At 46.7% G+C, this 27,580-nt stretch overlaps 1 protein-coding gene across 1 annotated transcript in view; it reads left to right on the forward strand.

Annotated features, from left to right (window-relative positions):
* The window catches only part of LOC149449091 (macrophage mannose receptor 1-like), a 164,558-nt gene that overhangs the window by 101,546 nt on the left and 35,432 nt on the right, over positions 1 to 27,580 (forward strand). Inside the window, exons 21-24 of the mRNA XM_089693713.1 lie at positions 16,015 to 16,129; positions 18,233 to 18,405; positions 20,589 to 20,691; positions 26,497 to 26,732. Coding sequence (XP_089549839.1) covers positions 16,015 to 16,129; positions 18,233 to 18,405; positions 20,589 to 20,691; positions 26,497 to 26,732 — 627 coding nt within the window. The remainder of the gene's footprint in view (positions 1 to 16,014; positions 16,130 to 18,232; positions 18,406 to 20,588; positions 20,692 to 26,496; positions 26,733 to 27,580) is intronic.

Genomic DNA, 27,580 nt, shown 5'->3' on the forward strand with positions numbered 1-27,580 from the left:
ATGGAGACAGCAGCAATGGGAGGCCGTACAGGGACCATGACAGACTCTGGACTTGGCAGCAGCATGAGGAGGCGGTATATAGGGGCCCATGGCAGATTAGGGGCCTGGCAGCAGCTATGTGAGGCCCGTTATCTTGCAGCACCCTATGTCAAAAAATTTAACACACCAGCAGTGTGAAGAGACCTGAAAGTGGCACATGGCAGCAGAGTGTGGCGATGGAGACAGCAGCAATGGGAGGCCGTACAGGGACCATGACAGACTCTGGACTTGGCAGCAGCATGAGGAGGCGGTATATAGGGGCCCATGGCAGATTAGGGGCCTGGCAGCAGCTATGTGAGGCCCGTTATCTTGCAGCACCCTATGTCAAAAAATTTAACACACCAGCAGTGTGAAGAGACCTGAAAGTGGCACATGGCAGCAGAGTGTGGCGATGGAGACAGCAGCAATGGGAGGCCGTACAGGGACCATGACAGACTCTGGACTTGGCAGCAGCATGAGGAGGCGGTATATAGGGGCCCATGGCAGATTAGGGGCCTGGCAGCAGCTATGTGAGGCCCGTTATCTTGCAGCACCCTATGTCAAAAAATTTAACACACCAGCAGTGTGAAGAGACCTGAAAGTGGCACATGGCAGCAGAGTGTGGCGATGGAGACAGCAGCAATGGGAGGCCGTACAGGGACCATGACAGACTCTGGACTTGGCAGCAGCATGAGGAGGCGGTATATAGGGGCCCATGGCAGATTAGGGGCCTGGCAGCAGCTATGTGAGGCCCGTTATCTTGCAGCACCCTATGTCAAAAAATTTAACACACCAGCAGTGTGAAGAGACCTGAAAGTGGCACATGGCAGCAGAGTGTGGCGATGGAGACAGCAGCAATGGGAGGCCGTACAGGGACCCATGAGAGACTCTGGACCTGGCAGCAGCAGGAGGAGGTGGTATATAGGGGCCCATGGCAGATTAGGGGCCTGGCAGCAGCTATGTGAGGCCCGTAATCTGCCTGCACCCTATGTCAAAAAATTTAACACACCAGCAGTGTGAAGAGACCTGAAAGTGGCACATGGCAGCAGAGTGTGGCGATGGAGACAGCAGCAATGGGAGGCCGTACAGGGACCCATGAGAGACTCTGGACCTGGCAGCAGCAGGAGGAGGTGGTATATAGGGGCCCATGGCAGATTAGGGGCCTGGCAGCAGCTATGTGAGGCCCGTAATCTGCCTGCACCCTATGTCAAAAAATTTAACACACCAGCAGTGTGAAGAGACCTGAAAGTGGCACATGGCAGCAGAGTGTGGCGATGGAGACAGCAGCAATGGGAGGCCGTACAGGGACCATGACAGACTCTGGACTTGGCAGCAGCATGAGGAGGCGGTATATAGGGGCCCATGGCAGATTAGGGGCCTGGCAGCAGCTATAGGAGGCCCGTAATCTGCCAGCACCCTATGTCAAAAAATTTAACACACCAGCAGTGTGAAGAGACCTGAAAGTGGCACATGGCAGCAGAGTGTGGCGATGGAGACAGCAGCAATGGGAGGCCGTACAGGGACCCATGAGAGACTCTGGACCTGGCAGCAGCAGGAGGAGGTGGTATATAGGGGCCCATGGCAGATTAGGGGCCTGGCAGCAGCTATGTGAGGCCCGTTATCTTGCAGCACCCTATGTCAAAAAATTTTACACACCAGCAGTGTGAAGAGACCTGAAAGTGGCACATGGCAGCAGAGTGTGGCGATGGAGACAGCAGCAATGGGAGGCCGTACAGGGACCCATGAGAGACTCTGGACCTGGCAGCAGCAGGAGGAGGTGGTATATAGGGGCCCATGGCAGATTAGGGGCCTGGCAGCAGCTATGTGAGGCCCGTTATCTTGCAGCACCCTATGTCAAAAAATTTAACACACCAGCAGTGTGAAGAGACCTGAAAGTGGCACATGGCAGCAGAGTGTGGCGATGGAGACAGCAGCAATGGGAGGCCGTACAGGGACCCATGAGAGACTCTGGACCTGGCAGCAGCATGAGGAGGCGGTATATTGGGGCCCATGGCAGATTAGGGGCCTGGCAGCAGCTATGTGAGGCCCGTTATCTTGCAGCACCCTATGTCAAAAAATTTTACACACCAGCAGTGTGAAGAGACCTGAAAGTGGCACATGGCAGCAGAGTGTGGCGATGGAGACAGCAGCAATGGGAGGCCGTACAGGGACCCATGAGAGACTCTGGACCTGGCAGCAGCAGGAGGAGGTGGTATATAGGGGCCCATGGCAGATTAGGGGCCTGGCAGCAGCTATGTGAGGCCCGTAATCTGCCTGCACCCTATGTCAAAAAATTTAACACACCAGCAGTGTGAAGAGACCTGAAAGTGGCACATGGCAGCAGAGTGTGGCGATGGAGACAGCAGCAATGGGAGGCCGTACAGGGACCCATGAGAGACTCTGGACCTGGCAGCAGCAGGAGGAGGCGGTATATAGGGGCCTATGGCAGATTAGGGGCCTGGCAGCAGCTATAGGAGGCCCGTAATCTGCCAGCACCCTATGTCAAAAAATTCAACACACCAGCAGTGTGAGGAGACCTGAAAGTGGCACATGTTTGAGGCATGATTCATGGCGGATTTAGTCAGTTGTGTCAGGAACTGGTGGTTTGAAATCCAGACTAATCCACGCCTGATTCATTTTCACAAACGTGAGTCTCTCCACACTTTGGGTGGACAGTCGTGTCCTCCGCGGAGTTACAATACCTCCTGCCGCACTAAACACGCGCTCCGATGCCACGCTACTGGCCGGGCATGACAGCCTTTCAAGGGCAAATTCAGCTAGTTGGGGCCAAAGGTCAAGTTTCGTTGCCCAGTAGTCAAGGGGATTGTCTACCTCGGTTGGCAGGGTGCTGTCCAAGTAGGCCCAAGCCTGTTGTTTGAGCTCCTGCTCCAGGTCCACCTGATGCTGCTGCTGCTGCTGCGGCTGGTTAGTAGTTTCCTCACTGCGCTGGTGAAGAAAGCTACTCATCATCGACTGCAGACTGAGGCAGCCGCTGCTGGTGGAGCTGCCACTGCTCCTACCACCCCACCCCTCCCCTGCTGCCATGCCAGCGGAACGCGAGCGCACAGGGCCCACAGTGTCTGAGGATGGACGTTGGCGCACAAAGGCAGAGACCAACTGACTACATAGGTGGTTTTTATAGTACGTAATTTTGGCCTCCCTCTCAGCAGGTGTGAAAAAGGCCACCATTTTGGACCGGTAGCGAGGGTCCAACAAGGTGGACAGCCAAAAGTCATCCCTCTGTCTGATGGTTATTATTCGGCTGTCGCTACGCAAGCAACCGAGCATGCTATGGGCCATTTGTGCCAAGGAATGCGAGGGACTCCCTGCCTCCATCTCCACAGCATACTGCCACGGTGCGTCTGGGTCCTCTGTCTCCTCCTCCTCCTCCTCTACCAGATGCTCCTGCTCCTCCACTCCTGTCCGCTGAGTGGAAAAACCACCCATTTCACTCAATAATTCCTGAGCACAAATGTCCTCCTCTACCTCCTCCTCTTCTTCCTGTCCTGCCCCCACAGGGGTCATGTGGCGTTGAGATCTGTGCGCCACGTCTACCGCACCCTGACCAGCCATTGTTAACAGCATTTGTTCCAGGACGTGCAACAGAGGAATGACGTCGTTCATCCCATAGTCCTGCCGACTCACGAATAGCGTGGCCTCCTCAAAGGGCCTGAGCAAGCGGCAGGTGTCACGCATGAGCTGCCAATGGCTGACATCTAAGTTACACAGGGGAGTACCTTTATCCGCTTGTAACATCAGGAAATCGGTGATGGCCTTTCGCTGCTCGTAAAGGCGGTCTAACATGTGTAGGGTTGAATTCCACCTTGTTGCAACGTCGCAGATCAGGCGATGCTGTGGAATTCCGTTCTGCCGCTGCAGCTCAATGAGGGTGTTCTTTGCGGTGTAGGAATGGCTGAAATGCATGCACAGTTTACGTGACATTTTAAGGATGTCTTGCAGTGGGATGGTGGATTTTAGGAACCGCTTGACAACCAGATTGAACACGTGAGCCATGCATGGCGCATGGCACAACCTTCCTTGACGCAGAGCAGACACCATGTTCTTTCCGTTGTCAGTCAACATGGTTCCGATTTTTAGTTTGCGCGGAGACAGCCATCTGTCGATTTCTCTGTTCATTACACTCAGCAGTTCCTCCCCTGTGTGACTACGTTCGCCAAGGCATACCAGGTGCAGCACAGCGTGACACCGTTGCGCCCTGCACATGTGATATGCCGGTCGGGTAATGGGACTTGGCACGGGGGTGGCGGCTGAGGACACGGCGGAAAAAGAGGTGGTAGAGGCGGACATGCTTGCTGGACCAAGGACGTGCAAACGTGGAGGCAAAAGCGTCGTGACCTGTCCAAGTTGCTGGTGCGGCTGTGCCGGCACCACGTTCACCCAGTGGGCCGTAAATGACATGTACTGTCCCTGACCGTAGTTACAGCTCCACACGTCGGCGCTGCCGTGCACTTTGGCAGAGACCGACATGCTCAAAGACTGGCCCACCATCTCTTCTACATGTGAATGCAGGGCTGGCACTGCCTTTTGGGCAAAGAAATGACGGCTTGGCACTCTCCACCGCGGCGCGGCACAAGCCATCATTTCTCGGAAAGGTGCTGAGTCCACCAGTTGGAAAGGGAGGGACTGCAGCACCAGCAACTTGGACAGGAGGACGTTCAGCTTTTGCACCGTCGGGTGCGTGCTCGCAAACTGTTGTCTCTTGGATACGGATTCCAAGAAAGACTGTTGACGGAATCCGAGAAGAGGAGTAGCAGGAGAAGGAGCATCTGAACGAGCGGAAGATGCCAATGAGCGACAACTCCCCTCAGCAGAGGTGTTGGAGCCTTGACTGGCTGATAGAGGGCGATTGACGACGTCGGGTGACGGAGCAAGTAACGGAGCGGGTGATGGAGCGGGGGCTGGGGCAGGCAGAACCGCCGTATGTTTATCACGGTTTTCCCAGGCCACCGAATGGTGACGCTGCATATGCTGACGCAACGCTGTAGTCCCAACATGGGCCCCCTGGCCACGCTTGCATTTCTGGCCACATAGTCGACATACGGCTACGTTTACTTCCTCGGGCGGCTTGAGGAAAAATTGCCACACCACCGAGTAGGAAACTTTGCCCCCGCTACTCTTCACTGGCTGACTGCTACTTCCTCCGTGCGCACCGGCACCACTACTGGCCGTGGTGGTAGGCTGCAGTGGAGCTGGTGCTCTACTCCGTGGACGTTTGGCTCCACTGACACTGATGCGACCCTGCTGCTGTCTCCTGGGCAACCCACCGACTGTTTTGCTCGCTGCCAAGCTGCCACCCTCTTCTCCTGATGATGCGGAAGAAATTGCCTGATGACGACGAGGCTGCCAAGTGCGATCAACCTCCTCATCATCAAGTAGGGTCTCCGCCTCACTACTAGCCCCCTCGGCTGCGTCTGGGTCAGGAGACAGACCTGTCTCTAGACCGGCTACCGAGCCACTCTCCTCGCCAGTACTTGTTCGCTTGGCTGCTGAAAAGGCCGATGTCTCCCCCCGTTCCTGACCGCCCTCTGTTAGCTCTTCCTCACTGTACAGTGGGGCTGAGCCCACAGCATGCGATACTTCGCTTGGTGAGGGAACAGCAAAGGACAGGGGCAGGTAGAGGACACGTGATTTCAGTGGGCTTGGTCCCGGGCCATGCCAACTAACGGTTGTGTCTGACGTACCCACCGACCGTTGGCTGTAGGTGTCAGAGGTGACCTGGGAAGAGGAAGACGACCGAGCCAACCAATCAATGACGGCAGGGTTGTCGGTGGAGACACGACCGCTGGATGACACCGGGAGCACTGGCCTCTGGCTGCGAATACTGCTGCCTCGACCCCTTCCTCTGCTGCCACGTCTGCTCGCTCCTAAAACATTGCCTCCTCTGCCACTCCTCTGCATGTTGTCTGACATACTATTTAATTCAACGATTAGGTGTCCCTGAGTAACAATTCTCTGGCACTCAGTAACAATTCTGTCTGTCCCTGAGTATGAATTCTGTGGCCCTGAGTAACAATTGTGTGTCTGTGCAAGTAACAATTCTGTGTCTGTGCAAGTAACAATTTTGTGTCTGTGAGAGTAACAATTCTCTGGCACTCAGTAACAATTCTGTCTGTCCCTGAGTAACAATTCTCTGGCACTCAGTAACAATTCTGTCTGTCCCTGAGTAACAATTCTGTCTGTCCCTGAGTATGAATTCTGTGGCCCTGAGTAAGAATTCTCTGGCACTCAGTAACAATTCTGTCTGTCCCTGAGTATGAATTCTGTGGCCCTGAGTAACAATTGTGTGTCTGTGCAAGTAACAATTCTGTGTCTGTGCAAGTAACAATTTTGTGTCTGTGAGAGTAACAATTCTCTGGCACTCAGTAACAATTCTGTCTGTCCCTGAGTAACAATTCTCTGGCACTCAGTAACAATTCTGTCTGTCCCTGAGTATGAATTCTGTGGCCCTGAGTAACAATTCTGTCTCTGTGCGAGTAACAATTCTGTGTCTGTGCAAGTAACAATTTTGTGTCTGTGAGAGTAACAATTCTCTGGCACTCAGTAACAATTCTGTCTGTCCCTGAGTAACAATTCTCTGGCACTCAGTAACAATTCTGTCTGTCCCTGAGTAACAATTCTCTGGCACTCAGTAACAATTCTGTCTGTCCCTGAGTAACAATTCTCTGGCACTCAGTAACAATTGTGTGTCTGTGCAAGTAACAATTCTGTGTCTGTGCAAGTAACAATTTTGTGTCTGTGAGAGTAACAATTCTCTGGCACTCAGTAACAATTCTGTCTGTCCCTGAGTAACAATTCTCTGGCACTCAGTAACAATTCTGTCTGTCCCTGAGTATGAATTCTGTGGCCCTGAGTAACAATTCTGTCTCTGTGCGAGTAACAATTCTGTGTCTGTGCAAGTAACAATTTTGTGTCTGTGAGAGTAACAATTCTCTGGCACTCAGTAACAATTCTGTCTGTCCCTGAGTAACAATTCTCTGGCACTCAGTAACAATTCTGTCTGTCCCTGAGTAACAATTCTCTGGCACTCAGTAACAATTCTGTCTGTCCCTGAGTAACAATTCTCTGGCACTCAGTAACAATTGTGTGTCTGTGCAAGTAACAATTCTGTGTCTGTGCAAGTAACAATTTTGTGTCTGTGAGAGTAACAATTCTCTGGCACTCAGTAACAATTCTGTCTGTCCCTGAGTAACAATTCTCTGGCACTCAGTAACAATTCTGTCTGTCCCTGAGTATGAATTCTGTGGCCCTGAGTAACAATTCTGTCTCTGTGCGAGTAACAATTCTGTGTCTGTGCAAGTAACAATTTTGTGTCTGTGAGAGTAACAATTCTCTGGCACTCAGTAACAATTCTGTCTGTCCCTGAGTAACAATTCTCTGGCACTCAGTAACAATTCTGTCTGTCCCTGAGTAACAATTCTCTGGCACTCAGTAACAATTCTGTCTGTCCCTGAGTAACAATTCTCTGGCACTCAGTAACAATTGTGTGTCTGTGCAAGTAACAATTCTGTGTCTGTGCAAGTAACAATTTTGTGTCTGTGAGAGTAACAATTCTCTGGCACTCAGTAACAATTCTGTCTGTCCCTGAGTAACAATTCTCTGGCACTCAGTAACAATTCTGTCTGTCCCTGAGTATGAATTCTGTGGCCCTGAGTAACAATTCTGTCTCTGTGCGAGTAACAATTCTGTGTCTGTGCAAGTAACAATTTTGTGTCTGTGAGAGTAACAATTCTCTGGCACTCAGTAACAATTCTGTCTGTCCCTGAGTAACAATTCTATGGCACTCAGTAACAATTCTGTCTTCCCTGAGTAACAATTCTCTGGCACTCAGTAACAATTCTGTCTGTCCCTGAGTATGAATTCTGTGGCCCTGAGTAACAATTCTGTCTCTGTGCGAGTAACAATTCTGTGTCTGTGCAAGTAACAATTTTGTGTCTGTGAGAGTAACAATTCTCTGGCACTCAGTAACAATTCTGTCTGTCCCTGAGTAACAATTCTCTGGCACTCAGTAACAATTCTGTCTGTCCCTGAGTAACAATTCTCTGGCACTCAGTAACAATTGTGTGTCTGTGCAAGTAACAATTCTGTGTCTGTGCAAGTAACAATTTTGTGTCTGTGAGAGTAACAATTCTCTGGCACTCAGTAACAATTCTGTCTGTCCCTGAGTAACAATTCTCTGGCACTCAGTAACAATTCTGTCTGTCCCTGAGTATGAATTCTGTGGCCCTGAGTAACAATTCTGTCTCTGTGCGAGTAACAATTCTGTGTCTGTGCAAGTAACAATTTTGTGTCTGTGAGAGTAACAATTCTCTGGCACTCAGTAACAATTCTGTCTGTCCCTGAGTAACAATTCTCTGGCACTCAGTAACAATTCTGTCTGTCCCTGAGTAACAATTCTCTGGCACTCAGTAACAATTCTGTCTGTCCCTGAGTAACAATTCTCTGGCACTCAGTAACAATTGTGTGTCTGTGCAAGTAACAATTCTGTGTCTGTGCAAGTAACAATTTTGTGTCTGTGAGAGTAACAATTCTCTGGCACTCAGTAACAATTCTGTCTGTCCCTGAGTAACAATTCTCTGGCACTCAGTAACAATTCTGTCTGTCCCTGAGTATGAATTCTGTGGCCCTGAGTAACAATTGTGTGTCTGTGCAAGTAACAATTCTGTGTCTGTGCAAGTAACAATTTTGTGTCTGTGAGAGTAACAATTCTCTGGCACTCAGTAACAATTCTGTCTGTCCCTGAGTAACAATTCTCTGGCACTCAGTAACAATTCTGTCTGTCCCTGAGTAACAATTCTGTCTGTCCCTGAGTATGAATTCTGTGGACCTGAGTAAGAATTCTCTGGCACTCAGTAACAATTCTGTCTGTCCCTGAGTATGAATTCTGTGGCCCTGAGTAACAATTGTGTGTCTGTGCAAGTAACAATTCTGTGTCTGTGCAAGTAACAATTTTGTGTCTGTGAGAGTAACAATTCTCTGGCACTCAGTAACAATTCTGTCTGTCCCTGAGTAACAATTCTCTGGCACTCAGTAACAATTCTGTCTGTCCCTGAGTAACAATTCTCTGGCACTCAGTAACAATTCTGTCTGTCCCTGAGTAACAATTCTGTCTGTCCCTGAGAATGAATTCTGTGGCCCTGAGTAAGAATTCTCTGGCACTCAGTAACAATTCTGTCTGTCCCTGAGTAACAATTCTCTGGCACTCAGTAACAATTCTGTCTGTCCCTGAGTAAAAATTCTGTGGCCCTAATAACGTTTCTGTGGCCCTAAGTAACAATTCTCTGGCACTGAGTAACAATTCTGTCTGTCCCTGAGTATGAATTCTGTGGCCCTAACTAGCGTTTCTTTGTCCCTAAAGAACGATTCTGTGGCCCTCATTAACAAGTCTGTGTCCCTGAGTAATGGTTCTCTGTCCCTAAGTAACTTCTCTCTGTCCCCAAGTATTGTTTCTGTGGCCCTAACTCTGTCCCTGTCCCTAGTACAGAGCGGTCTGCCTCTGTTCAATGACTGCAGGCAAATGAAGATTTCCAAAATGGCCGCTATATATACCTCGACCATTACACAGTGCTGGCTGGCTGGCTGCTGATTGGCTGATGCGATCACATGTCGTTGAGGAATGCATTATGGGGCAGCGCGCCTTGTCTGCGCGCCTTCCCCGACATCCCCGCTCCGTCGCCGCACATGTCAGCCGCCATTTTCGGAAAAATTTCGATTCGCGCGTCCGAATTAGGCTGTTTTTCGGATTCGGCACGAATCGAAATTTTTCCGAAATTCGACTCGAATTCCACTTCGGATACTTCGATTCGCTCATCTCTACTAAATACCATAAAATTTCGAAATACAATATTGTATTTCGAAGTTTTATAGTATTTAGCGCTGCACCCTATTTTAGATATATATATGTATGTATGTGTATATATGTATGTATGCATATATGTGTACATATATATGTGTGTACATGCGTCTGTGTGTGTATGTATATATATATATATATATATATGTGTGTGTACATGTACACATGTCTGTGTCTGTGTGTGTGTGTGTATATATATATGAGTTTGTTTGTATATGTGTGTACACATGTGTTTGTATGTATGTGTGTACATATGTCTGTATGTGTGTGTACATGCGTCTGTGTGTGTATATATACATGAGTTTCTATGTGTGTGTATATATGTGTGTGTGTACACAGGTGTTTGTATGTGTGAATGTTACTTTTAATCTTGACCTCCTATTCTTTAAATATCAGAACTGCTTTTAGGGCTTGTTCCTAATAGCAGCAAGGGCTGCCGCTCCTCTGAAAAGCAAACCATGCTCAGATTGCTTTTCAGAAGCATTTGACAGGCGGTAAAGAGGAAATATAACCCCGTAAATGCAGCATCATCACACCGTACCCCTGTGCAATGCACACAGTTGCGGGGTGGTTGCAGTGCAGCCCTATTCACCTGGCGGTATACTTCCAGCTGCGGCCATTCATTTCATTGGGCTGATCTACCTGCAGAAATGCAGGAAAAGTCGTCCATGACCCTTTTTTTTTTATTTTACCACACCAAAAATCCCTTGCGTTTGCCAACTTGTGGGGTACCATTTAGAATGAATGTCACCCCTAAAGAGCAGAGCATTTGTCAGCGTGTTAGGAATGAGCGCGTTTTTGTGCGCATTCTGCAACACACAGTAACATGAAGCAAGCCTGGGACAGAGGTGCCTCGAGACTGAAAATACTTCTGAAAGGCACCCCGACTGGAAATAGGTTTCTGGATGTTAATGGTGACCATTTTGAGCTTCTAATGTGATTACATAATTCAGACATGACTTACAGCCACCCTTTGATTTTTATATAAATCTAGTAATAACATTTTTATGTATATATTTTTCATGTTCGAAGTGTGTATACATTTTTTGGGCCCCTCTGTATTAGGATAAAAAAACAGCATTTCTTTCCCTTTACTTAGTAGGTATGTATGTATCCTTCATTAAAGTGGAATTTTCAGTAAATTATTATTATTATACAGGATTTATATAGCGCCAACAGTTTGCTCAGTGCATTACAATATAAAGGGAATTAATAATTAATTAATTTATTTATTTATTAACCTACATCTAATGCCTAAACTTTTCTCATTTTAGATCACTGTTAGAATTGTTCCACATCTATGTCTTCTTAGGGAAATTTTTCTTTACTTCTTGTCTTGTAGACCAAACAGGAAAGTGAGAGGTTCTTTCTAGTCTGAGAGAAATCCCTCCTTGTACTAACCATACACTAGGCAAAAATCATTTGAAAATATATCATTTGGACCGTTCCTTTGTTTTTCATTCAGTTAATGAACACAAATAGAAACTCGTTTTTGACTTTTCAGAGACCAAAAAATCGAAAGTACAGGTTGGCAAATTCTACCGAACAAAATTATAAATTGAAAGGTTAATGTGTTTCTCGCCCGTTAAAAACTGAACTGTGTGCATAGCACACATGTGACAAAGCGGACAAAAAACTGATTCATGTATGTCCATTGAACGATTTATCGATTGAAATTACATGATGGCACTATTATTTGTTCTCACAACTGAGTTTTCATTATTTGAAAACGACATTGGATGATTTTACATATAGTGTATGGCTATCATTAGAAATCTGTCTCCTCACAGAGGGGCTGGACAAGGCAGTGTGGCTTCTACATATATTTGCAAATGCATGGAACTAAAAGCTTTGTTTTTAATACTAAGTGTTGAAGGAGTGTTGGTTATTTTTTGATTTTAGTTTTTCACTGTCCAAGTCAGTGTTAATGGCAGTAAGTGTTGATGGAGGAATCCCTCCCGCAGTGCTATAGTGTTTTGCTGGCAGGGAGCCTTCCTGGCCAGCAGAGCATTATGGTTACTGCTAGCGGCTATAATTGCAATGTAAAAAAATCCAACATGCTGATTTACCCAAGTCAGTCAATGGATTGCCCATAGATGGATTGAATCTCAAATGGTCCCTGCAGAGCCAGCCTTGATCCATCTATGACTTTTCTCTCTCTAATTGTTCTGACCACCAGTGTCGCTGGGAATATAAGTGATGGAGGATTACATGGGAAATCTTAGAGCAGGCACAACCAACCCCCCTTAGGCTTTGATCTCTTTCTAAGGAAAAAGACCTGGAAGCTCTATGTCTCTGAGTATTTATTCAGACTCCCAGCAGCCATCTGGGCCACTCTCCCAGGGATTGGGCCATTTGCCTTGCTCCACACCTACATTCCAGAACAACCCTAATGCAAGCCATAGATGGGTCGAAAATCGGCCGAAAATTAGTCCGAAAAAATAATCGTCCAATTTTCGGATCGTTAGTGAGTGAATTTGTCGGCCGTTTTTCGTGATTTTGACACATTTTTTTAATTGGCTATGTTGGAAAAAAAAACGGCTGATTTTGTCCATCGGCCGATTTTCGCGGCAATGATGGGCAAATCGGCCGATCGTTTTAATGATAAAAAAATCGGCGCATGAGCAGTGACCTGCAAGGGACAGAAGTTATGGGGTGAACTTTAGGATTTAGTCGGCCGATTTTTTTTTTTTTTACTCGGTGGTAACGTCGAACGAACGACCGATTTTTTGTTTATCGTTCGAAAAATCGTCCGATGTTCGACCCATCTATGGCCCGCATAATGCAGGCCATAGATGGGTCGAACATCGGACGATTTTTCGTCCGAAAATAAAATCGGCCGATTTTCGGATCGTTAGTTTTTCGGTATTTTGGCAGATTTTTTTTATCGGTAAAGTTGGAAAAAACTTTACCGGAAAAATCGGCCGATTTTCGCGGCAATGATGGGCAAATCGGCCAATTTTTTTACCGATAAAAAAATCTGCGCATGAGCAGTGACCTGCAAGAGGAAGACAAAAAGAAGAAGAAAAAAAAGAAGAGGATGAAGAAGAAGAAGAGGAAGGAGAAGAGGATGAAGAAGAAAAGGAAAAAGAAGAGAATGAAGAAGAAGAGGAGGAAGAAGAGGAAGAAGAAGAAGAAGAGGATGAAGAAGTAGAAGAGGATGAAGAAGAGGAAGAAGAAGAGGAAGAAGAGGAAGAAGAAGAGGATGAAGAAGAAGAGGAAGAAGAAGAGGAAGAAGAAGAGGAAGAAGAAGAAGATGAAGAAGAAGAGGATGAAGAAGAAGAGGATGAAGAAGAAGAGGAAGATGAAGAAGAGGAAGAAGAGGATGAAGAGGAAGATGAAGAAGAGGAAGAAGAGGATGAAGAAGAAGAAGAGGATGAAGAAGAAGAAGAGGAAGAAGAGGATGAAAAAGAAGAGGAATTCCAGTCCGGCAAAAAGTGTCCCTGCAGAGAGCTCCACTATTTCTTTGACAGTTCCTTGACATTTATAGCGGCTGCAACATTGTATCTATTTGTTTCCGAATAAAAACATCTGTATCCTAAATGGATACAAATAGATACATTGTTGCAACCGCTATAAATGTCAAATCGGCCGATTTTTTTTTTTACCAATGCTGGTAACGTCGGCCGCTTGAACGACCGATTTTTCATTTTTTTTAAAGAAAAATCGACCAATTTTCGACCCATCTATGGCCTGCATTAGTTTTACAGAGAGCAGAGAGAGCAATCAAACCTGCAGCAAGGGACACACTGAACAGACTAGAATAATAAAACACACTGGAAGCAAAACTAAAAAATTGCCTAACAACAAAGTACAGCTCCACTGGATACAGTAAGACCAGGGGCGGACTGACCATTTGAACACTTGGGCAGTGCCCGAGGGCCCAGGGTCAGTAGGGGGCCCCATGAGATGCCCCTGGTACATTTCATTGGCTTTTTCATAGGCTTTTTTGGGTGTGGGTGAGGACACGGGGGCCCCATGATCCCCTATTGCCCGGGGGCCCCATGAGTTGTCAGTCCGCCCCTGAGTGAGACAGACTAAATATACCTAATCCTAGTAACTAGCTAGGGGTGTGTCAGGAAACTAGTGCTAATTCTTCTGCAGCTCATGCGAATTCTCATGCAGCTAATGCTCCTGCACATGTACCAGCACACAGACAAGCCCAGGCTAATATCCAGCATGCACTGACACATAGGCGCATCTTCCCGCATTGGCGCCGAGCTGCCTATTTAAAGGACTCATCATATGTACTAATTGCTGGATGTTCTTCAGCTTCCTGTGACCCGTGTTCCTGTGTTCCTGTTTGTACTGACTGATCTTCCATTGCTGACCCGGCTTGCTCCTGACCTTGCTCTATGGATTCTGGATTCTGACCTCGGCCTGCCTTAGACTAATCTCTGCCTGATCTCCTGGTGCTAACCTCGGCTTGCCTCTGACTATTCTCTACCTGATCTCCTGGTGCTAACCTCGGCTTGCCTCTGACTATTCTCTGCCTGATCTCCTGGTGCTAACCTCGGCTTGTCTCTGACTATTCTCTGCCTGATCTCCTGCTGCTAACCTCTGCTTGCCTCTGACTATTCTCTGCCTGATCTCCTGCTGCTGACCTCGGCTTGCCTCTGACTATTCTCTACCTGATCTCCTGGTGCTAACCTCGGCTTGCCTCTGACTATTCTCTGCCTGATCTCCTGGTGCTAACCTCGGCTTGTCTCTGACTATTCTCTGCCTGATCTCCTGCTGCTAACCTCTGCTTGCCTCTGACTATTCTCTGCCTGATCTCCTGCTGCTGACCTCGGCTTGCCTCTGACTATTCTCTGCCTGATCTCCTGGTGCTGACCTCGGCTTGCCTCTGACTAGTCTCTGCCTGATCTCCTGCTGCTAACCTCGGCTTGCCTCTGACTATTCTCTGCCTGATCTTCTGGTGCTGACCTCGGCTTGCCTCTGACTATTCTCTGCCTGATCTCCTGGTGCTAACCTCGGCTTGCCTCTGACTCTTCTCTGCCTGATCTCCTGGTGCTAACCTCGGCTTGCCTCTGACTATTCTCTGCCTGATCTCCTGCTGCTGACCTCGGCTTGCCTCTGACTATTCTCAGCCTGATCTCCTGGTGCTAACCTCTGCTTGCCTCTCACTAGTCTCTGCCTGATCTCCTGCTGCTAACCTCGGCTTGCCTCTGACTATTCTCTGCCTGGTCTCCTGGTGCTGACCTCGGCTTGCCTCTGACTATTCTCTGCCTGATCTCCTGGTGCTAACCTCGGCTTGCCTCTGACTCTTCTCTGCCTGATCTCCTGGTGCTAACCTTGGCTTGCTTCTGACTATTCTCTGCCTGATCTCCTGGTGCTAACCTCGGCTTGCCTCTGACCAGGGGCGGACTGACAACTCATGAGGCCCCGGGCAATAGGGGATCATGGGGCCCCTGTGTCCTTGCCCAAACTCAAAAAAGCCTATGAAAAAGGTACCAGGGGCATCTCATGGGGCCCCCTACAGACTCCGGGCCCTCGGGCAGTGCCCGAGTTTCCAAATGGTCAGTCTCCCTGCCTCTGACTATTCTCTTCCTGATCTCCTGGTGCTAACCTCGGCTTGCCTCTGACTATGTTCTACCTGCTACTGGACCTCACTCTGCTTTCTGCCTGGTACCAAACCCAGCCTGCCTCCTGGCCACGCTGCTGTCTCACTGTGTATTACCCTGGCTCACCTTGACTACATCCCTGACCATGGCAGTCACCTGCTATCAAGCTGTCGGCACCCGTGCTTCTTTGAGCCTTGTACCTCTGTCACCACATTCAGGGGTTCTCGGACCAGAGTCACAAGGGAAGCCCTCTTGTCAATTCGGCTTTCAACCAAGGTACACGACAGGGTGTGATACATATAATATACTTTAAGTAGTACATTTTTTATAGAGGTCTGGGAATCAGATCAACAAGACTGACATCTGGAAAGAGGAACAAAGTGATGGGGTTTTAAATGATAGACAGTTATGTATTTAACGTGCTGAAGCAATATTCACCTTGTCAGTTCCCCAGTGTATAGATAGGATGCCTGCTCTGAAAGGACTGACACAAAATAGCTGCCTTGACTCTATAAGGTATGCCATAATGCAGTTGAATAACTGGCACCTTGTCTGTTTTAGTGTTATAGAATATTTGGCCAAGAAGAGGATGAGTTGGTGGACTGGGTTGCCGGAAGGTCAGCATGTCAACTGTTAAAAGGAAATCTTGCCAGCATACATGATGACTTGATGCAAGGTAATATAGTCAGTAACTTGTTCTGATTTTCTTCAAGGTTTTGAACAGGGCTGTGTTTAGAGATTGGGCTTCCCTTAGCAATCCACATGTTCACACAGTCCACAACACTTGTATCACCAAAACATATGTAGATATTAGTGAAAGATTTACACTTCGGTTACACGGGGTGCGACTTGACATGCAATTTGCATGCCATGCAACTTGCAAATCGTATGCCAGGTCGTACCCTATTGTCCACTATTAGAGCAGTCATATCGGTGCGGTTCTGACTTGGTCGGAGCCGCACTGATTTCTAAAGTAGTGCATGCACTACTTTTGGTGCGATTTGCATAGACATATGTGTCATATATCTTGCAAATCGCACCTCAAGTCACCCAACTTTGACATCGTGCGACTTCACAATAAGTCGCACAATTTCAAAATTGGCTTCGATGTGACCGGGGTGTTAGCCCAGAAGATACTCTTGGGGATGTAATGCTTTGTGCCTTATATGAGCACTTCCATTAGGACTGAACCCCATATATTGTGGGAGGTTCACTTAAGTGTAGCACTTTTCATCAATTTCAGTCCAGTTGATGAAGTACATTTCAGGGCTTTTTTTACCCCCTTTATTTCCAAAGTAAGGTTCAAAACACACAGGTTACCCTTGTAGGGATTGTCAGCATCACAACAAACCAGAACTTTCCCAGCTTCCTGGCTATCCTGACTCCCTAGTCTCTGAGTCTGATCTCTGCACAGACTTACCACAATATCACACACAGCTTTGTGATAAACAAACTTGTCCCACGTGACCTGCACAGGCTCCTTCCTAATTGCACACAGTCTTTCAGTACCTCTTCAGGCATGAGCCTGCTCACATTAACCACTTGCCTACCGGGCACTTTTACCCCCATCTTGCCCAGTCCAATTTTCACCTTTCAGCACTGTCGCACTTTGAATGACAATTGCGCTGTCATGCAACACTGTACCCATATGAAATTTTTATAATTTTTTTCACACAAAACAAAGATTTCTTTTGGTGGTATTTAAAGTGATTCTAAGGGCTTATTTTTTTTTTTTTAGAAAAAATAACAAACTTGTCTATACTCACTTGCTGTGTGTAGTGGTTTTGCACACAGCAGCCAAAATTCCTCCTCTTCTTGGCTCCCCCACCAGCACTCCTGGCCCCTCCCTCCTGTCAGGTGCGCCCACAGCAATCAGCTTGCTATGGGGGCACCCGCTGCTCCCTGTGTCCATTTACACTCGAAGCCATGGCTTGGCCCTACCCCCTCTCACTTCTCATTGGCTCACTGGCTGTGATTGACAGCAGTGGGAGCCAGTGGCTCTGAGAGAGAGTCCTGGGATAACCGAGACTCCAGTGCTTATTGCTATCTAGATGGCGTTTGGGTATTAGAGGGGACTGGGAAGATGCTGCACAGAAAAGTTTTTTGACCTTCATGCATAGAATGCATGAAGGTAAAAAACCTTGAGTCTTTAGAGCCACTTTAAGGTTTGCCATGTTTTGGTATCTATTTACTCGGTGCAACCTCATCTTTTATATTTTACCAAAAATTTTGTTCATTTATTGCGTATGTTTGCCCTAAAATTCACTTTAGTGTGTGTTTTTACTGAAATTTTGCATTTCTTAGACCTCTGTGGTAATATCGTGTGACATAAAAAATTTAAACTACTACTGTTTTATTCTCTATGGTGTCTGCTTTCGGAAAATATATATTGTTTTTGTGGTTTTTGTGTAATCTTCAGGCCTAAAATTATTTTTTAACATGCAAAAACTGCTTTTGGCAGCGAAAGGGTTAATGGAGACTACGTGGTTTGCTCTCATTCATACATTTGTATATATGTATCATAATTTAAGTGCCCATATGAAAAGCAAGCAGACATCTTTGTTCATTTTTCAGAATATGTTTTTGTATGCTCTCTTAGTTACTGTACAAGCATTTGAGGTTACCATTTACCAGCAGTGCATCAAGATAAAGCCTCTAGCCCTTTGCCCTCTCTTCCTTCGTCAGCTATTCCTCTACACACTCTGTACAACCCCGTAACAAGGTCATGGCTTCCTTTTAGCACATTCTTCTGTTCTAAATTATTTATGTTTTCTTCCAGCTTTCCTGACTTACAATTTAAAAGATTTTAAAAATTCTGTCTGGATTGGATTGAATGATATCAGCTGGGATAAGAAGTATCGATGGACAGACCAGACTGGAGTATATTATACCAACTGGGCCAAAGGTCATCCATCCGCGAGAAATTATTACTATTATAACTATGAGGACAAAGTAAGTTGTAGCTGTTGATGAGTGAACTTAGCTTGTTTAAATTTGCTTTTTGGGAATTTTAAAGGTAGATATGGGGATCAAAAAAATGACAAGAGCAACAAAAATTTAAACTGGAGTAACAGAACCATCAAGCAATGTGCACATCTACAGGGATCCATAACTAGATACATTAATTAATGCTTAGGAAAGTCAGGGCCTGGACTGAAGAAAGCTAAAAGGGAGGGCCAGCATGACTGGGGCGTGTAGACGAGGCGGAGCATGTATTTGGGTGGGAGTATATGCAGGAAGTAAGGGGGTGGTTACTCACCTGATTGGAGTATGCAACCTTGAGGGGTGGTCTTGCCAGGATTAGGAGGTGGGAAGGGTCTTGTCGGAGGTCAGTCGGAGCTTGTGTCAGCACGGGGGTGGTTTCTTCATCCTGCTCTTATACCTGCAAAGAAAACACTGGGCCATGAGTGACTTGGAGGGGATGCTATCCCAATTGCAGGCAGCGGCGGAAGCAAATGGCTCGGGGTGGCTGCATGAGAGGCTGTCAGACATGCTGCACGGACCCAGGCCCATGTCACCAGGCCCCTCTCCTAGGCGCACATGTGCTCGGCGGTCCGTGCCTCCGGTGCGCTTTAGCCCAGAACTGACAGCACGGGTTCGGTGCCGCTCTGGGAGCCCCTTAGGGGACCCTCTGGCCCCGCCAGTGAAGCGTCGGCCTGCTTTTCCTGGTGAGGGGGCTGGGAGAAGAGGGAGAAGAGGATCCAGCTCTCCGGGATTGCTGGTGGCCCGGGTGGATGATGCTGCTCAGCAGCCCGGGATCCTTGGCAGCCCGGTGAGCCACCGGTGGGTGGGGCTTGGCGGCTCGGAGCTTCGGGGATGCAGCTGGTGATGATGTCACCCCCGTGCGCCACCCGGGCTCCGGAGCCGGGAATCGGGATCTCCTGCTCCTACCTGCGGCTGCTGGGCCTTCCTCGGCCGCCCAGTGGGCCCATTGAGAAAGGGCGGCTCGGAGCGCGGTGGGGGCTGTGGCGGATGATGTCATTCCCACGCGCCGCATGGGCTCTGGAGCCGGGAACCGGCCTCCCCTTCGACTCCGGCCTGCGACTGCTGGGCCTTCCTTGGCCACCCAGCGAGCATATCGTTGGTGGTCGGGGGTTGATGAGGTCACCCCTGTGCGCTGCCCAGTTCCTGGAGCCGGCCGGTGTCCCCTGTCACGGGATGGGGCTTCGGCTGCTGGGAGTTCCTCTGCCTCCCAGCGAGGGAACGATGATCTCTTTTTTTGATAGATAAGTAGTGCATTTTTTATACAACTATATAGATCAGACAAAAACAAAGAACCAATGAGGAGGAAAGAGGGACTTTGTTCCAAATGAGGGACAGTCCCTCAAAATCAGGGACAGTTGGGCGCTATGTCCTTGCTGTCCTCCAACCTAATCTGATAAACAGACCTGAGAGATGCTTGCCATAATAGCTGCAGAATCACTCCTAAAACAAATATGGATACCAGGTTTTATGACTTTACTCCAATCTAACAGATTAACTTGTTATTAGGTTTCTTTAAAGTATCTAAACTCTAGAACAAAAATTGAATTTATTTCGGTGTACCAATCCTTAGGTGTGGTGGCTAAAGTCAAATCTTTTAATTGGAAAGATCAAATGTACAAATATGACAAAGTACAATAAAAGAGGTATACAACTATCAGGTTATCAGTCACATATAACATCCATTGCATTGACAATACTCAAGAGGGAAAAAACAAATATAAATTCTAGCACACATATATGGGAACCAGAAGTGCCTCTGGCATGACCCATAGACTAAAGGGATAAACAGCAATCATCATCAATGGTCCAGGACATATTTCACTATTAAGAAAATATAATATTTAAACACCTGAGAATATGACCACAGCAGTAGTCAGGCATTAAACTTGAGTACATCAAGAAATAATGCTAAAATTATGAAATCAAAGGAAAAAAAACAAGAGAAAAGAAAGAGAATAAGAAAGAAGTTGAAGTAGAGGAAGGTCAGCTGAGGCCTCACTAAGGGACAGATAAGTATTGAATCACGAATCCCACGTTCTATCAAATTTCATTGTAGTGTTGTGAAGAATGCTGGTGAGTTTGTCATTGCATTCATTTTTTAGTGCTAATTTGCTTTTGGTAATCCTGCCAATGTAAATGTTTCCTTGTAGACTGACTGTGTGGCTATGAAAGTGGGTGCAGTGATGGATGCTAGGACCTGGACCGAAGAAGACTGTGAACTGAAGAAAGGATACATTTGCCAAAAATCTGAAGGTAGGACTTATCTAAGTGAAAAAATGATGGCGAACCCCTCAATAATACTATAATTACACTTGCATTACACTGTCTTATGTACTTCCATTCTGCTGGTATAAAATTTCATTTTTATAGATAGTTCCATTCTCTCCTTTTGTAATACTAATAGCCAGAGCTTTTTTTCAGTTGGAACTTGGTGCAACTCAGTTCCACCACTTCTGACTCAGACCCTCTGCTTCCTATTCACCACTATCACTTGTAAACACAGAAGTCCAGCTTCTGTGTTTACAAATGATAGCTTGTGTCTCAACAGCTCGCACAGATCTGATCTCCTCTGGGTGCAGGATGGGGATAAGAGAGATGCAGGTGCCTGGGGTGCAGTGTGGATGCAAACACCCCCACTGGATGATCTTCTTGCAAATGAGAGAGGCGAGCCACCTACAGTGTGTGGGGAGGTACTAGAGCCAACTGGGTGCTTCAGCTTGCTACAGCAACAAATGTAAGACATTTTGAAGATGCACTTTGTATGCAGCACACCCCTGAACTCTGCACTCTTTGTGCAGCGCACCCCTGAACTCTGCACTTTGTTATGCAGTGCACCCCTGAACTCTGCACTCTGTATGCAGCAAACCCCTGAACTCTGCACTCTGTATGCAGCGCACCCCTGAACTCTGCACTCTGTGTGCAGCAAACCCCTGATCTCTACACTCTGTATGCAGCAAACCCCTGAACTCTGCACTCTGTGTGCAGCAAACCCCTGATCTCTACACTCTGTATGCAGCAAACCCCTGAACTCTGCACTCTGTGTGCAGCACACCCCTGAACTCTGCACTCTGTATGCAGCAAACCCCTGAACTCTGCACTCTGTGTGCAGCACACCCCTGAACTCTGCACTCTGTATGCAGCAAACCCCTGAACTCTGCACTCTGTGTGCAGCGCACCCCTGAACTCTGCACTCTGTGTGCAGCGCACCCCTGAACTCTGCACTCTGTGTGCAGCGCACCCCTGAACTCTGCACTCTGTATGCAGCGCACCCCTGAACTCTGCACTCTGTGTGCAGCAAACCCCTGATCTCTGCACTCTGTATGCAGCAAACCCCTGAACTCTGCACTCTGTATGCAGCGCACCCCTGAACTCTGCACTCTGTGTGCAGCAAACCCCTGATCTCTACACTCTGTATGCAGCAAACCCCTGAACTCTGCACTCTGTGTGCAGCAAACCCCTGATCTCTGCACTCTGTATGCAGCAAACCCCTGAACTCTGCACTCTGTATGCAGCAAACCCCTGAACTCTGCACTCTGTGTGCAGCACACCCCTGAACTATATACTCTGTGTACAGCAAACCCCTGAACTCTGCACTCTGTGTACAGCAAACCCCTGAACTATATACTCTATGCGCAGCAAACCCCTGATCTCTACACTCTATTTGCAGCAAACCCCTGAACTCTGCACTCTTTGTGCAGCAAACCCCTGATCTCTACACTCTATATGCAGCAAACCCCTGAACTCTGCACTCTTTGTGCAGCGCACCCCTGAACTCTGCACTCTGTATGCAGCGCACCCCTGAACTCTGCACTCTGTATGCAGCGCACCCCTGAACTCTGCACTCTGTATACACTGCACCCCTGAACTCTGCACTCTGCATGTAACCCCCGCAACTCTGTACACTATGTAATGCACTCATGGTATTTAATACCCCTTTAAAACCCTCCCTCTGTTTGTAAAATTTTATTACACCCACTATTTTAATGTGATTTGGAGGGTATGTGTGGAGGAAGGGATATTTTCGGGGGTCGTGGTTGAGTTCCATAACCGATCTTCTGATAAAAAAAGCCCTGCTAGTAGCAGTACCAGCAATTGAAGTTTGTAGGCCTGTTAGGCCTCGTTCACACCATTTGTGCAGAAAAACTGTTGGAAACTGATGCACAGATTTCACTTGCAGAGACACCAGTTTATGTCAGTTTTCATGTGCACTTCAATGAGTTTTATACATGTTGCAAATTCCTACAAAGAAAAACTCTGCACATGATACTAGTGGTGTGAACAGGGCACATAGAGAATAATTGATTTTTTTGTGTCCTTGCAGAACGCGTGCAGAAAAACTGATGTCTCTGCACCATGGTGTGAACGTGCCCTTAAAGTTTCATATTAATCCAATGGGGGAGATTTAGGACTTGTTCACAGCATCTGCAGAGACCTGCAGTTTTCTGCAGTCAAAAACTACAGGTTTCTGCAAGACACACAGGAAACAATGGTTTTCTATGTGTCTCGTTCACACCAAAACGGAGGTGTAATGTCTGGTGCGAACTTGTGCGGGATCATGCAGCATGTCTGCAGTGTCCTTCACAGCTCAGCACTGGATCGATAGCAAAATTGACTGCACCAATCTGTATGCCTCCCATGCAGGGCCAGTGCTAGACTATTTTGTGCCCTAGGCAAGACCTGCTACTTGCACCCCCCCCCACCCAATAAATAAATAAAAATAAAACAGTAGAAAATATTAAATCAACAAAACATGAAACTGCTACATTTCTTTTACTTTGCAAAAATAAGTGCCATAAGATGCCAGCAGTACCAATATTAAAGACAAAATATATATTATCCAAATATAAATTAACTGGAATAATCAATCAGACAGAGAAAAAAAAAAGAGACAGTTACAAAACTCCGCAGTGATCAGCAGTCGACAACGTCTTGCAGTAAGGGACTGAGTCTGAGAGAAATACTGGAAGGAGTGGCAGCTCAGCTGCTACACTGGCCACAGACACCCGGCATCTTCCTCTCTCCTTTCTTCCTCCCCCTCCCCTCAGCTGAAGGATCGTTCATGATGTGGCTGCATCTCATACGATCAATCAGCATCCGCTCTCCTCACCCCGACCATGGTCCGCCCCCCTCCTCCTCCCATCACCTTCATAACCCACCATCCTCCTAGACTCGGCTCACCTCTGATGGCTCCTGCCAGGGTGTGGAGTGCAGGCAGCGGCTCTCAGTGAGGACAGGCGGTCTCCCAGCACTACACCGCTTTCCTATCATACACATTGGGCCCCAATCATCCTACTCACATAGGATTAACCCTGCAACCAGAGCACACCCCCGCCTATTGATTGGCTCCAGCTGTGTAGAAGAAGGTGGAGCCAATGCTGGACAAGCCCCACCCGGTCACTAGCCGGGTCCCTGTTACAGCTAGAGGATCATGTGTGCCAGTGTGTATATCGGAGATGTACAGAACGATCCTCTGATCAGAGACTGCTGACTGCCTGGGGTCCTGGGCTAATGTCATCACTTCCCATCCTAGGGGGAGCCGACATTTCACTGCTACATGGAATACTGTCTCATATATCTACTAAATGGTCATGTGTGTGGACAGGCTGTGAGACAATTGTGCAGAGTAAAGATTCCATCATTCCCTGTGTATGAGGAGAGGGGGACTCTCTTAAGACTTCATACAAGGGGTCCATAGGCCATAGAGAGAGAGCGACGGCCTATACTGCACCCAGGCGTGCCTAGGCGGCAGTGCACCCTAGGCGGCTGCCTAGTTTGCCTAGTTGAAGCACCGGCCCTGCTCGCATGTGACAGGAAGTGGGAGGGAATGCAGAGCAGCGCTCTATGACCTTATAGACCACCTACAGCTAACCCACCAAAAACAGTGATTGATCAGGTTAGTGATGTCTGACTGCTATTATTTTGAACACAACTGTATATATAAATATATATATACTGTACATATATACAGTTGTGTTCAAAATAATAGCAGTGTGTTGAAAAAAGTGAATAAAGCTCAAAATCCTTCTAATAGCTTTTATTTCCATACATACAAATGCATTGGGAACACAACACATTCTATTCCAAATCAAAACATGAAGAAAAATATATCACATGTGTGTTGTTCCTCTAAAAAAATTGAAGAAAAGTGAATATTAGACTGTTAAAAAAAATATAGCAGTTTTTTTATTCTTCTTTACAAACTCAAACATTCACTATATAAACTGAAAAATGTTCGAAGATTTTGCTTTCCTTTGAATCACTTAATGAATATTTGGTTGTAGTCGCACTGTTTCTGAGAACTGCTGTACATCTGTGTTGCATGGAGTCAACCACCTTCTGGCCCCTGTGAACAGGTATTCCAGCCCAGGATGATTGGACTACATTCCACAGTTCTTCTCTATTTCTTGGTTTTGCCTCAGAAACTGCATTTTTGATGTCACCCCACAAGTTTTCTATTGGATTAAGATCCAGGGATTGGGCTGGCCACTCCATAACGTCAATCTTGTTGGTCTGGAACCAAGATGTTGCACGTTTACTGGTGTGTTTGGGGTCGTTGTCTTGTTGGAACACCCATTTCAAGGGCATTTCCTCTTCAGCATAAAAAGCATGACCTCTTCAAGTATTCTGATGTATTCAAACTGATCCATGATCCCTGGTATGGGATAAATAGGCCCAACACCGTAGTATGAGAAACATCCCCATATCATGATGCTTGCACCGCCATGCTTCACTGTCTTCACAGTGTACTGTGGCTTGAATTCAGTGTTTGGGGGTCGTCTGACAAACTGTCTCCGTCCACTAGACCCAAAAAGAACAATCTTACTTTCATCAGTCCACAAAATGTTGCGCCATTTCTCTTTAGGCCAGTCAATGTGCTCTTTGGCAAATTGTAACCTCTTCAGCACGTCTTCTTTTCAACAGTGGGACTTTGCGGGGGCTTCTTGCAGATAGCTTGGCTTCACATAGGCATCTTCTAATTGTAACAGTACTCACAGGGAACTTTACACCTTTGATCTTCCTGGAGCTGATTGTTGGCTGAGTCCTTGCCATTTTGGCTATTCTTCTATCCATTTGAATGGTAGTTTTTCAGTTTCTTCCACGTCTTTTAGGTTTTGGTTGCCATTTTAAAGCATTTGCGATCATTTTAGCTGAGCAGCCTATCATTTTCTGCACATCTTTATATGTTTTCCCCTCTCCAATCAACATTTTAATCAAGGTACGCTGTTCTTCTGAACAATGTCTGGAACGACCCATTTTCCTCAGAATTTCATAGAGAAATGCAATTGTAACCAGCATATACAACATTTGCTGCCTTCCTTCCTTAAATAAGGGCAATAATTGCCACCTGTTTTTCAAAGAATGAATGACCTCACTAATAGAACTCCACACTGCTGTTATTTTGAACATGCCCCTTCCAATTAGTGATTCAAATACACAGAATCAGCAGCATGCATGTCATGACTGTTGGGTCTGTTGGATTTCTATTACTCTACTACACCTGCTAGTAAATTATTTGCCATGTAGAAATATCATTTCTACCAAAAACAGTGATTGATCAAGTTAGTGATGTCTGACTGCTATTATTTTGAACATAACTGTGTATACATATATATATATATATATATATATATATATACTGTATATATATTTTACATTCACATCACTCCCTATCCCTCAGGGGGCTCACAATCTAAGGTCCCTAACTTATATTCATACATATACTAGGGCCAGTTTAGACAGTATCCAATTAACCTACCAGCATGTCTTTGGAGTGGGGGAGCAAACCCATGCAGGCACAGGGAGAACATGCAAACTCCAGGCAGGTGGTGCCATGTTTGGGATTCAAACCAATGACCCTAGTACTGCCAGGCAGACGTGCTAACCATTTAACCACTGTGCTGCCCATATATATGAATACTTTTAAGAATGACTCAAAATTAATTTCAAGTGGAGTTGGATGGTGCCAGCAGCAAGTAGGGACATTTATGCCTTAACCTTTGAAATATATTTTGTAATTTGATAGTGATTTGACTGATTTGATTATTCTCTCTTCTCCAGACCCTGACCTACCTGTTGTGACAACTGTGACTCCACCATCAGACCAGTATATGTTTGCTGATGCCAGCTACAAGTTTCAGAGAACAAAGATGAAGTGGGATGAGGCTCAGGGAATGTGTAAACAATCGGACTATGACCTTGCCAGCATTTTAGAAGAGTACACGTCTTCCTTTCTAAGAGTGCAACTAGATAGATTTAAGGAACCTTTCTGGATTGGTCTTTACAGGAATAATAAGGTTGGTATGGAATGTTGTGAATATATACAGAAACTATTGCAAAAGCAGAAATGTAGGATGCAGCAAGATGAATTGGTTTCATTTGGTCTCGTGTTAAAGTAGAACTATAGGGAAAACTTTTTTTCATTTTGGATAGAGTAAGGAAGGGTTATAAACCCCGTCATAGTTCTTTTACCCAGCTGTGTCCACGGCAGAGATTTCCCTTCACTTCATGTCCCAAAGCAAAAACAGGAAGTGAGAGGAAATCACTAGAAATTTAAGGGATATTAAAGGCAATAATAATAATCAAAAATAACAAATATATCATACTTATCTCTTCTGTACAGTGGTTGTGCACAGAGCAGCCCCTATCCTCATCTTCTTGGGTGCCCCGCCGGCATGCCTGGCTCCTCCCTCCTGCTGAGTGCCCTCAGAGCAAGCAGCCTGCTATGGGGGCACCCAAGCAGGCACACTCCAGAGCTGCTGCTCTGCGTGTCTATTCACACAAAGAGCCGTGGCTCAGCCCTGCCTCCTTTCTCTCCTCATTGGCTCACTGGCTTTGATTTACAGGAGTGGGAGCTGCTTAGCCAATGAAGAGGGAGGATCCCAAGAGAGACAAGGCTCTTGTGCACATCGTTGGATTGTGATGGGGCTCAGGTAAGTATTAGGGGGGCTGGGAGGGCTGCTGAATGCATAGAATGCATGAAGGTACAAAATCCTTTAACCACTTTAATGGAATTCTTTGGCGACCCCCAGATCATCAGAACTAGTGTCCCAATGGAATATTTCCAAGATTTTTGGGGACAACCCAAAATTTGGGATTTTCCATTATTTTCACATTCAATGATAATGTTAAACAGGGAAAAAAA

Source organism: Staurois parvus, unplaced genomic scaffold (genome assembly GCF_062004578.1).
Source record: "Staurois parvus isolate SC_StPar_1 unplaced genomic scaffold, SC_StPar_1.0 ptg000636l, whole genome shotgun sequence".
NCBI classification, from domain to species: Eukaryota; Metazoa; Chordata; class Amphibia; order Anura; family Ranidae; genus Staurois; species Staurois parvus.